General features: G+C 37.6%; 1 protein-coding gene across 1 annotated transcript in view; it reads left to right on the forward strand.

Annotated features, from left to right (window-relative positions):
* The window catches only part of FAM179B (family with sequence similarity 179, member B), a 137,927-nt gene that overhangs the window by 95,853 nt on the left and 29,365 nt on the right, over window positions 1–12,709 (forward strand). The window contains 2 exon segments of the mRNA XM_006896023.1: window positions 7,160–7,265; window positions 7,528–7,763. Coding sequence (XP_006896085.1) covers window positions 7,160–7,265; window positions 7,528–7,763 — 342 coding nt within the window.

The raw sequence follows: 12,709 nt of genomic DNA on the forward strand, positions 1-12,709 counted from the left end.
CCTGGGTTTCAGCTGTCCACACCACAGCAGTGGGCAACGAGCTTAAAGCCCCTGATGGCTCTGGGCGCTGACTCTCACCAGTGGCTATGGATGAAGTCACAGGCGATTTTCAGCTAGTGCCGAAATGCTTCTTTTTTTAAAAAAAATTTTTAAATGTTATTATTTTTGTGTGTACCATCAAATCGGATCTGACTGGTACAGGAAGAGATTGCCCCTCCTTTCCCAGCAGAGCATCTGGTGGATTCGAACTGCACACCTCTGGGATTGCAGTGCAGCAAATTGATGCTTTTGAGCTATGGTGCTGGAGAAGAATATTGAATATACCATAGACTGCTAGGAGAATAAACAGGTGTGTCCTAGAGAGAAGGAGACCAGGCTGCTCCTTTGGAGGCAAGGATTCTGAAGCTCCGTCTGACATTTTGCAAGGAGGTGTACCAATCCTTGTTGAGGGACATCATGCTTGGGAAGGTGGAGGGAAAGCACAAGAGAGGAAGACACTCGAGATGAATTGATTCAGTGACTGGGGTAATGGGGGTAGGTGTGTCAGAGACAATAAGTTTGGCACAGGATAGAGCAGGGTTTAGAGGTGTTGTACATAGGGTCAATACGAGTAACAGTGACTCAACAGCACATAAGAAGTACAACAACAGCATAATGTCACTAAAGAAAAGGAAGACAGAACTCTTCATAGGAGTTACAGCAATTACTTACACAATCTTACAGTAGTAACAAACATTAATCTACAAGAGAATACATATGCAGACAGACAAAATGATCTGATATAGATAAGTGAAAGGCACTACACCCAGAATCATAAGTTTGGCAGATGACCATTCAACATGAATATTTATATGTGCTGCAGATATATTCATATAATAATGTCAGTGGGGGCAATATTACATAAACCTCTTAACTTACCTGACCAGACATCCTGAGGGATTGGGTCACTGATCATGAGACCTCAGGAGCATAGTCTTAGAGAACACTCGAGTGAGGAGAACATTGGCGAGCACTGTCTATAAGAATGATATTCTGCAATCTACACTGGTGAGTAGTGACTGAAGACTTACACCTTTCAAGCAGCCATCTAGCCTTACCCGGTTTGGAGCAAAGAAGAGAGAAGGAAATTTAAAAAAACATGTAAAGAATTAGCCCTTAGCATCATCATATAGTCCAGTTGGACTGTATGCAGAAGAATGTGGTATCAGATTTAAGTAAGACTTATAATCTGCCTGTCAGTATACAAATAGCACAGTCTTGCTTCCTAAAACTAAGGATAACTTGAAGTACTTTCAGGAAAAAATAAAAAAACTTGAGATTGACTTATACCTCAACCTAAAGAAAACAAACATATTCAGAAATGTACCAAGGGACATCAGCATCAAATAGGAAGAGTTGAGGAGGGAATTGAAGTTGTCAGAGATTTCATTTTACTTGGATCCAACATCCATGGAAGCAGCAGTCAGGAAATCAAATGACATGTTGCATTGGCCAAATCTGGTACCAAGGCTCTCTTCAAAGTTTAAAGAGCAAGGATGTCAGTACACAGATGAAGATACATCTGGCAAAACCAGTAAATTTTCAATTCCATTTGCATGTGAAAATTGGGCAATGAATAAGAAAACCAAATTAGAATTTATGCCTTTGCATTGTCAGGTTGATAAAGAATATTGCCAATACCATGGATGGCCAAAAGAATGAACAAACTGGTCTTGGAAGAAATGCATATAAGCATGTTCCTTAGAGTAAGGATAGTGAGACACTGCCTCCCACACATTGGGCATACCATCAGGAGGAACTAATCACAGAGAAGAACAGGCTGAACAAGAAAAGCAAAAGTGGAGAGTTAGCAAAAGAAAGGAAGACCCTCAGTTAGTTGGATTGTTACAGTGACTGTGTAAGCATGGGCTTTAACTCAGCAGAGCATTCTTATGTGTATATATGATCATTTTGAATTGTAGCTGACTCTGTGGCACCTAACTACTAATGGAACTTACACTCCTTAACTTGAATGACCCTAAGACCAGAACTAGATGATACCCTGCTACCACTGCTAACCACGCTGAAAAGGGATCACAGTAGAAGGTTCTGGATAGAGTGGAAGGTCATAGCACAAAACTCAGTAATGACATAGTAATGACCAGGCTTTCTGACCTAGGGGAAATGAGTGGCATCTCTGAGACTGCCCATTCAGCAGCTAACGGAACTAACCTCACTCTTGTGGCACAACTTCCAGCAAAACTATAGACACATCTGCAAGGTAAACAGTAACATCACAGAAATTCTTGACATTTAAAGCACACCACACAAAGATCACAAGGACAGCATTTGTTCAAGGATAAAACCCAGAAGGTAGGAAGACAGAGAATGAAGGTGTGGATAGATACAGAAACAGAGAGAGAGAGTGGCAAGAATGATGATACAGTGTATAGACTGCACTGTAAACTTAAGCTTGGGTAACTTGAGGAGGGGAAAAATGGATGGCATAACAAACTCTTAAACTTTAATGCAGAGAAGCTAAAGTGAAGGAAAGAAATTATTAAGAGAGCACAACAGAAGATTTGGAACAGTAGCTATTAAGACATAATAAAATATTGTAATGTAAGACTTGAAGTTGGAAAACCAAAAGGGAAGAACACACTCAGTATTCTCAAGCTGAAAGAACTGAAGAAAAATTCCCATTCAGAGTTCAAAAACTGAAGGAGACCAAGGGGTAAATATTGAATAACACAGGAGGTATCAGAAGAAAATTAAAGGAATGTGAACAGTCACTCTATACCAAAAAGAATTGCCTGGGTTCAGCCATTTACGTTGTAACATGTGGACAGCAACCAATGGTATTTAAGAAGTCCAAGTTGCAATCTTGGAAGCAGGAGTGGCATCCACTTCTGAAATATTGTAGTAGAAGACAGTGGTGAAAAGTAAGGCTTTAGGAATTGAGAGAATACCCAAAAGGTTGTTTTATCAATTAGATGCATTGCTAAACATACTTATCTGTTGCCGCCAAGAAATTTGGAGGACAGCCACCTGCCCAGCGGACAAAAAAGATCCATATTTGTGCCCATCCAGAGCAAGGTGAGTTCTGATGGCCTAGTGGCAAGAAGAAGCACTGCAGTCCTGAAAGCTTGCAGTTTGAATGCACCAGACGCTGTGCTAGAGAAGAATAGACAATCTTCTCCTGTCAGTCGGATCCAACTCAACGGTACATAACAAAAAAACAAACAGATATATAAACCAAAGGAAGGTGATCCAACAGAATGCAGAAATTACTGAACAATATAAGTAATATCATGTTTTTTGTTGTTGTTGTATAGCGCTGAATTGTAACCAACCCATAGCTAATCCTTCAGAAGGTTTTCAGAGACAGTAATATGGAAGGAAATTGTCCATCTTTCTCTCATGGAGCAGCTATTGGTAGATTCAGACTGTACACCTTTGCTTTGGCAGTACACTTCCTTACCACTAAGCCACCGGAACTCCCAATTAGTACTCTACAGAAGTAAAATCTCACTGAGCATCATTTAAAAACAGTCAGAACTAACAAATTTAACATGAATTTAGGAGAATTTATGAGAGATATCAGTATGGAAATAATATTGCTCTTATTTGAAAGCAGAACATGTCACAAAGATATTTACCTGTGTTATATTGAACATGCAAAGACATTTGGCTCTGCATGGATCATAATAAATTATAGATAACAGTTTGAAGAATGGGAATTCTAGAATACTTTAATTATGCTTATGTTGTTGTTATGTGCCATCAAGTCACTTGGGACTCATAACGACCTTTGTGCAAGAGCCCTAACCCCAGCTCAATCCTATGTCAACCTCATTGTCTCCAACACACCTATTCCCATTACCCCAATCACTGAATGGAGCCATCTCGTTGAGGGTCTTCCTCTCTTGCACTGTCCCTCCACCCTCCCAAGCTTCAAACCCCTTGCCTCCAAGGAGCAGCCCGGTTTCACTCTCTCCAGAATGAACCTGTTTGTTCTCCTATGCTTATGCAGAAACTATATATGAATGAACAGAAAACCTTTTTGACCAGAACAAAGGCACGGTGCATGGTTTGAAATCAGGAAAATTGTGTCCTTTCACTTATAATATTCATTCTGTCTGCTAAACAGATAATCAGTGAAGCTAGACTATATGCAGAAGATAGCACAAGGAGCAGAGAAAGATTAACAAACTACAATTCACAGTGATACAGCCTTGCTTGCAGAAAATACATCCTACTGGAAACACTTAATGAAAATTAAGAAATATAGCCTTCAGTATGGTTACACCTCAATATAAATGACAAATAAATCTCCGTAACTAGACCAATAAGCGACACAATGATAAAACCTAGAAAAGAATGAAGTTGTCAAGAGATACCTTTTTACTTAAATCCACAACCAATGCTAATGGAAACAGCAGTCAAGAAATCAAATGATACCTTGCTTTGGGCATATCTATTACAAAAGACCTGCAAGTTAATATTTAGCCAAATCTGCAAAGAGCATCACATGAATTTTTTTTTTCTTCTGTTACTCAACATTACAAATTCTAGTTTCCAAACCTCTCCAAGAGAACTCTGATGGCTTAGTGCTGCCAGTAAAGAAGTTTTCAGTTCCAATCCATGGGAGAAAAAATGAACAGTCTTCTGCTGGGCTCTTTACTGCCTTTGAAAACCTACTTGAGGATCAGCTTTGGGTTGGTTCCAATTTGACAACATACAACAGCAAGCCTGTCCAAAACATAAACTATTATTTTGCCTCATTAACTGCAACCCTCTGTGTCTCCATGTATACTGATCTAGACAGTTCTAGTAGTATGCTGAAATGAAGGTTGAACTTTCTGTTTTATGCTCATGGATAATAGACTCACCCAAAAAGAGGTGGTTGTTTTTTCCCTTAATTTATGGTAAAATATACATGATGAAGATTTACTATTTAACCATGTTAAAGTTTACAATTCAGTGACATTATACAAACATATATAGTTTGTATAATCATCATCACTATCTAGATCCAGAACTTTTTCTCACCTCAAATGGAAACTCCATATCCATTAAGCAGTCTTTTTTTTTTTTTTTTTTTTCATTTTCCTTCCTTCCTTCTGGTCCCTAGAAACTATTGATCTGCTTTCTTTTCTACATATGTCCTTATCATAGGCATTTCTTATAAATGAAATAATACAGAATGTTTTCCTTTGTGTCTAATTTCTTTCATTTAACATAATGGTTCATCATCACCAGTAAGGTTCATCACACATTTTAGCATGTGCCAATACCTCATTTTTTTTTACTTTAATAATATTTTTGGATGATGGTTTTAGTTTCTCTACCTCCTAGATAAATGGCCATTCTAGTGGGTATAATATAGTACTATTGTTTTGTGCCATAGAGTCACTTGCAACTCATAGTAACCCTGTGCACAGTAGCTCTAAGGCCTCCCCAATCCTGAGCCAATCTCACTGTCTCTGACAGACCTAATCCCATTTCTTTAGACACTGAATCAATCCATCTCATCCTGGGTCTTCCTCTCCTGCCTGTCCCTCCACCCTTCCAAGCATCATGTCCTTCTCCAAGGACTGGTCTCTCCTGGCCATGTACCCAAAGTATGTGAGACAGAGCTTCAAAATCCTTGCCTCTAAGGAGCAGCCTGGTTTCACCCTCTCTAGAACAGTTCTCTTGGCAGCCCATGGTATGTTCAATACTCTTCTTCAGCACCACTACTCAAAGGCATCTAATTTTCTTCTGCCATCTTTAGTCATTGTCCAACTCTCTGATGCCTAGCAAATATTTGTAAAGATATCATTGGTTTTGATCTCCTTCCATTTTTTATTTACTCATCTTTTCCAAAAACAACTGTAACCATACATCAGCAGAGAACTATCAAATGTGCAAGCTGGATTTAGAAGAGGCCATGGCATGAGGGACTTCATAGCCAATGTCAGATGGATTTTGGCTGAACGCAGAGAATACCAAAGGAATGTCTGTCATTTTTTCCTTGATTATGCGAAGGCATTTGACTTTGTGGACCACAGCAAATTGTAGTTAACCTTGAGAAGAATGAGAATTCTGGAATACCTAATTGCACTCCTCTGAAACATATACTTGGACCAGGAAGCAGTCATCAGAACAAAGCAAGGAAACACTGAAGCACTGCATGGTTCAAAATCAAGAAAGGAATTCACCCTGTCTCCGTACCTTTTGGATCTACATGTCAGATCTAGGGAGACTAGACTTCAGGAGGAGAAACATGGTATCAGGATTGGAGAAAGGCTCATTAGCAGTCTGTGCTATGCAGATGACACAACCTTGGTTGCCAGAACCAGAGGACCTGAAGCGTTTGCTGCACCGTTAGCACAGGTAGTCAAAAAATCAGAAGACAAATTGCATTGAGTAAATCTGCTGTGAGGGCAACGATGTCAGTCTACAGACTAAGATGTGCCTAATCCAGGCCATGATCTTCGCTATTACTTGCTATGCATTAAAGATCTGGGCAGTGATTAAGGATCATAGAAGAAGAATTGATACCTTTTACTTGTCGTTTTGGAAAAGAGTATTGACTGCCAAGAGAACAAACAGGTGGTGCTGGAGAGGGTGAAAGCAAGTAACTCTCTGAAGGCAAGGATCTAGAAGCTCCATCTCATATATTTTAGGCATGTTGCCTAAAGTGGAGGGGACAGCACAGGAAAGGAAGACTACAGATGAGATGAATTAACAGTAGCTGGGGTAATAGGGGCAGGTATGTCAGAGAGAGTGGGACTGGCTTAGGATAGGACAGGGTTCAGAACTCTTGTACGTAGGATTTCTCTGAGTCTCATGTGATTTGATGGCACGTAACAAAAATTTCTTTGTCATTCCCTTAATTTTATCTACTGTAAAAGGATTATGACATTTTTACTAAGGGGAGATATGTTTCTTTTTTATTTACAAAGAATGAACTCAGTTTGATTGTCAGTTGTGGTTTTGACTCTTACAAGAACTTTTGAATCACAAAGAACTCTAAGAATAATTATCTTCATATATTTTAGATTCCTAAAGAAGAAGAGATTTTAGGCACACTCTTTTCATTTGCAATACTATATATAATTATGTCACCTGAGGTACTCTTCCAGTTGACCTTCATTTGACCAATACTTTTGTTATTCATTTTTTTTTTCCATAGGGAGAAGAAAATTGAAGGACTGAATTTTATTAGATGTTTAGCTGCTTTTCATCCTGAAATATTGAACACAAAATTGCATGAAACAAGCTTTGCAGTAGTTCAAGAGGTAAACCATCTTCCAGTTTGGTTTGAATAACAAGAAATGAATATGCTACATCTACTTAGTAATTTTTAAAAATCTGTTAAATAATAAAAGTAAGAGCATACATATATACTTAAAGTAACCTAATCCTTAGAACATTTTGAAAAATACATATTAACTGATTTTAAGTTAAAGTGACTTTAATAGTAAAATTGTTTACAAAATTATTTTTACTGATTTTCTTTGAAGCTATCAACAAAATATACTTTTTGCAAATTTCTTTTAGGTAAAAAATTTGCGCTCTGGAGTTTCTCGTGCTGCTGTCGTGTGTTTAAGTGATCTTTTTACTTATCTAAAAAAGAACATGGATCAAGAGCTAGATACTACAGTAAAAGTTTTGTTGCATAAGGCCGGAGAATCAAATACATTTATAAGAGAAGATGTTGACAAAGCATTGAGGGCAATGGTTAATAATGTGACTCCTGCACGTGCCGTTATTTCTCTTATCAATGGAGGGCAAAGGTAATGTGCAAAATAATCTTGAAATGTCCTTAAGCCAGAACAAAACTGTTTGCAATCATGAGTGTGGGGAAAAAAGATTTTAGTGACATTATAGCCTATGTATATAACTTCTTTCTATATGATAGGCATTACATTAGGTGCTGAGCATATGCAGGGTGCTACTTCAGTTACTGAAATGAAAATACTTACGTTCATAGATCTGGAAATATATAAATGTCAGTAATTGTAAGTTTCATTGTTTGTAACTTCTTTATAAGGGAAAGCTAATGCAAATAACTTACTACTTTAGCCTGTAAATATGGTGGTTGAGAAATAAGAGCCGTTTAGTCATGTAACTTTAAAGATAGATGTCTGGAAAAGACTACTTACATCACCTTTACTTTGATATACTATGTTTTCTTATAGCCATTTACACATAGCAGTAAGAAGATGTACTGCCCAACACTTAGCAGATGTAGTGGAATTTATGGAACCAGAACGTATTTTGTCTGGAACAAAGGATATAGCTGACCGTATATTACCAGCTGCTGCTAAATTCGCCCAGGACAGTTCCCAAGAAACCAGGTGAATAGGTGATGATTATATTTGTTAAATTACTAGTATAAGAGCTTAAAAGTAGAAAACAAAGTTAAATAATAACGAACGTTTTTCGGACTAGTTTTCACAATGTATGTTAAGCTCCTTCAACAAGTCTTTCCACAGATGAAATCATTCTGATTTCTGTACATGCCACAGTGATGGATGTTAATGATTGAAAAGTATAGCTATCCGTTTGTCAAAATCCATAAAACTTTACAACACAGAGTAACCTGTAATGTAAATTAAGAACTTTCAGTATTAAAAATGTATGGTGATGCATCAATTATAATAAATCTACCATATTAATGAAATATGCTAATAATAGCCCACACTGAGTATCTAGCAGACATGATACATGGCAACTCTGTACTTTCTGTGAAAATTTTCTGTATATATATATATATATATATATACACAATTTCTATAAAATAATGAAATGTATTTTAAAAAATAAAATCTTTAAAAGGTAGAAAAAAATGAACATTTTTCTAAATGGAGTTTCCAAGGTTTAGTACTGAAAAATGGTCTTAATTTAAATCCTTTTAAGTAATTTTTAGTATATCTTCTGCCTAAGGAGATGCCAAGTCACAAGGAAAAAAAATGGCACAAGACTATTTAAGTGGGCAGAAAATTAACATGCAGATATTGTTGTAGAAATATGTAGGGTAATGTAGTTTGGGGAAAATACACATTTTCTCAGCTTCCAGGTGAATCAAGGAAAAATATAGGACGCCGAACATAAAAAATACAGGAAACAAAAAGGTAATCAATAAATGATCTTGGGTTACATGATATCTGCACTTGGAAAATTTTTTCTGTTCTTCAAAATAGAGATCACTAAGAAAAGATGTTGTATACTGATGAGTCAGAACCAACTCAGCTAACATTCCAGTGTGTTTTCAGAAGTGTTTAATGTTGTAGAAGATTGCCCATCTTTGTCCCAAGGAATAACTAGTGGATTTGAACTACATGCCTTACCACTAAGCCACCCAGAGTTCCCTAAGAAAAGTGTCATTCATTGAAATGAGAGCACTATCATAGTTATGTTGTTTGTAGTGTTGTTGTTGTTGTTGTTAAGTCAACTCATAACAACCCTATGAACAAAAGATTGAAACCCTATCCTGTGCTATCTATCCTCACAGTCTCCAGGCCACTGTTGCAGTTACTGTGTCAATTTATGCTTTTGGTAGTGTCAGAAATTATGGACAAAGTCAGAACCAACAACTGTTTAATCTTTAAGCAAGTTTCTTAACCTCTCCTAAACTCTTTTTCCACACTTGTAAAATAAGAGATTTAGGCTAGGTGATGTTTAATGTTTTATAGAAATCTAAAATTTATGACAGTTATGTAAAGATAAAGAGCAAAAATCTTGTTTTCATTGAGATTAAATGTACAGAAAAATACTCAATTTAAGTCTATTACTTTAGGTTGCTAATGTTCATCTTGTAGGACTCATTATACTAAAAACTAACACAGAATGTACATGTATTTGTTTTTATTGCTTTTTAGCAGTTTATCACAAACATAATAGCTTAAAGCAGCAAATTATATGAGCTCACAGATTTAAGTCAGATGTTCATCATGGGTCAGCTAGATTCTCTGCTTGGAGAATCACAAGGCTAAATTCATGGTGATAAATATGTTTGACTCTTACTTCTTGTTGTTCTTCTTCTTCTTATGTGCTGTTGAGTCGCCTGTGACTCATAGTGACCCTATGTACCATAGCTCTGAATCTTGTCCCGTCCTGAGCCAATCTCACTGTCTCCGATGTACCTGCGCCTATTACCCCAGTCACTGTGTCAATCCATTTTATCTGGGGCCTTCCAGTCCTGTGCTGTCCCTCTATCTTTCCAAGCATGATGTTCTTCTCTAAGGAATGGTACCTCCTGGCTATTTGCCCAAAGTATGTGAGATGAAGCTTCATAATTGTTGCCTCTAGAGAGCAGCTTGGTTTCACCCTCTCCAGGACAGACCTGTTTGTTCTCTTAGCAGTACTCTACTCTTCTTTAGAATCACAACTCAAAGGCATCAATTCTTTTGCCATTCTTTTTATAATAATAATAATAGTAATAATAATAGCTATTATTATTACTTTAAATGAAAGTTTACAGTGACTTAGGGTTTCCAGTCATTCATTGTTGCACTTTTCTCCCTGCACAACCCACCCCCCAATTCACTCTGCTACTTGAAAAGAAAAACTCTTTCATTGTTATGCAATCCCTCCTCCCAAGTCTGCTCCACTATGCAGCCTTCACTCTGGAACTCTGAAATGACAAGAATACCCATTCATATATCCCTTTTAAACAGTTCTTTCTCATATGTTTCAATGTAGTATACATCATTCCTCTCCTCCTTTTCTGTCTTCCCTCAACCCTGATGTCAGTCCCGTTTTGCAGCAGTGGCCCTATGCAATATTTGTCCTTTTATGACTGAGATATTTCACTCAACATAATGTCTTCCCAGGGTCATCCATTTTGCAAAGTGTTTCATGAGTTCCTTGTTTTTCAGTGCAGCATAGTATTCCATTGTGTGAATATACCACAGTTTCTCTAACCATTTGTTTGTTGATGGACACTTGGGCTGTTTCCAGCTCTTTGCTATTGTGAACAAAGCCTCAGTAAACATGGTGTGCATATATCTGCTTGGGTGGCAGTTATGGTTTCTTTAGGGTAAATTCCCAGTAGTAGAATTGTGGGGTCAAATGGTATTTCTATTTGCAACTTTTTGAGAAAGTGCCATACAGCCTTCCATAGTGGTTGTACCATTTTACACTCCCACCAACAGTAAATAAGGGTTCCAGTTTCTCCACAACCTCGCCAGCATTTGATGTTTGCTGTTCTGTTAAGTTTTGCTATTCTTACTGGAGTGAGATGCTATCTCATAGTTGTTTTGTCTTTTGCCATTCTTATTCATTGTCCAGCTCTCTGATGCATAACAAGTAATTGCAAAGACCATGGCCTGGATCAGGTACACCTTAGTTGCTAGACTGACACCTTTGCATTTCAGCAAAGATGATTTACTAATTTAGTTCATCTTTTAAATTACTGGCTGCTTGTTCCAAGAATGTTAATTGTGGGCCCAAGCAAGATGTAACTGTTAGCAACCTCAGTCTCTTCTCCATCTATCCTGGTGCTGCCAGCCAGTGGCGAGAATCTTTGTCTTTGTGATGTTCGGCTTCAATCTATTTTGAAGACTTCAGTCCTTGGCTTTCTGCAGCAGATGTTTCAGGTCCTCAGTTTCAGTGAGCAACGATGTGTAATCTGCATAATGCAAGTTGTTAATGAGTCTTCCTCCAATTCTGATGCCACATTCCTCCTTATAAAGACCATTCTCCTTAAAAAATTAATAAAGAGAGAAAGAGAGATACCTGTTCCACATAAAAAGAGAGATGGAGACAGGACACATTCCTGATGCACTCCTTTTCTGATTTTGAACCATACAGTGTATCCTTGCTCTGTTCTAACAGTTGCTTCCTGGTCCAACTGTAGGTGTTACATAGGCACAGTCAGGTGTTCTGAGATTCCAAGATTAGCCACAATTTGTTGTGATCCACACAGTCAAATGCTTTTGCATAGTCAATGAAACACAGATCCATCTAATATTGACAATGATGTCACTAGTGCCACGACTTCTTCCAACCCCAGCCTGTAGTTTGTAGTTCTTTGTTGATGTACCACTCCAGTCGTTTTGGATAATCTTCAGTAAGATTTTGCAGCTTCTATTTCCTGAAATATGTCAATTGGTATCTCATCAATTCCTGGGGCATTTACCCCACCCCCACCCCCAACATTCCTTCAGAGTAGCTTGAACTTCTCTTTTATCACCATTGCCTCTTGGTCTTATGCTGTTTTATGAAATTCTTCTGTGTCAACCAGTTCTTTTTAATACCGTGACTCTGTATACTCCTTCCATCTTCTTTTGATGCATCCTGGATCATTCAAAATTCTTCTCTTAGCATCTTTAAATATTGCAACTTGAGGCTTGAATTTGTTCTTCAGTTCTTTCAGCTAAAGAAATGCTGAGCAAGTTTGTCCCTTTTGATTCTCTGACTCCAGTTTATTTGCACATTTATTTGTAATACTTTGTTTTGAAAGCTTCCCTTTGAAATCTTCTGTTCAGCTCATTAATTTCTTGGTTTCTTTCTTGTGCTTTGACTTTATAGCGCTCTAGTACAGTATTTAGAGTCTCTTCTGACATCCATCTCGTTCTTTTCTTCCTCCTCTTTGTAATGACCTTTATCCCCATCCTCTGCTATCAGTTCAGTATTCTCTCTCACCTCCTTAGATAAACTCATATTCTTTATCAAACAATTCCTACCATCTTCAAGCCATCTAACATGGTGTGTTCAATTTCCTTCTTTTTTTTTT

This window comes from Elephantulus edwardii, unplaced genomic scaffold, assembly GCF_000299155.1.
Source record: "Elephantulus edwardii isolate Elephantulus edwardi_28Jun2011 unplaced genomic scaffold, EleEdw1.0 scaffold00179, whole genome shotgun sequence".
Lineage (NCBI taxonomy): Eukaryota > Metazoa > Chordata > Mammalia > Macroscelidea > Macroscelididae > Elephantulus > Elephantulus edwardii.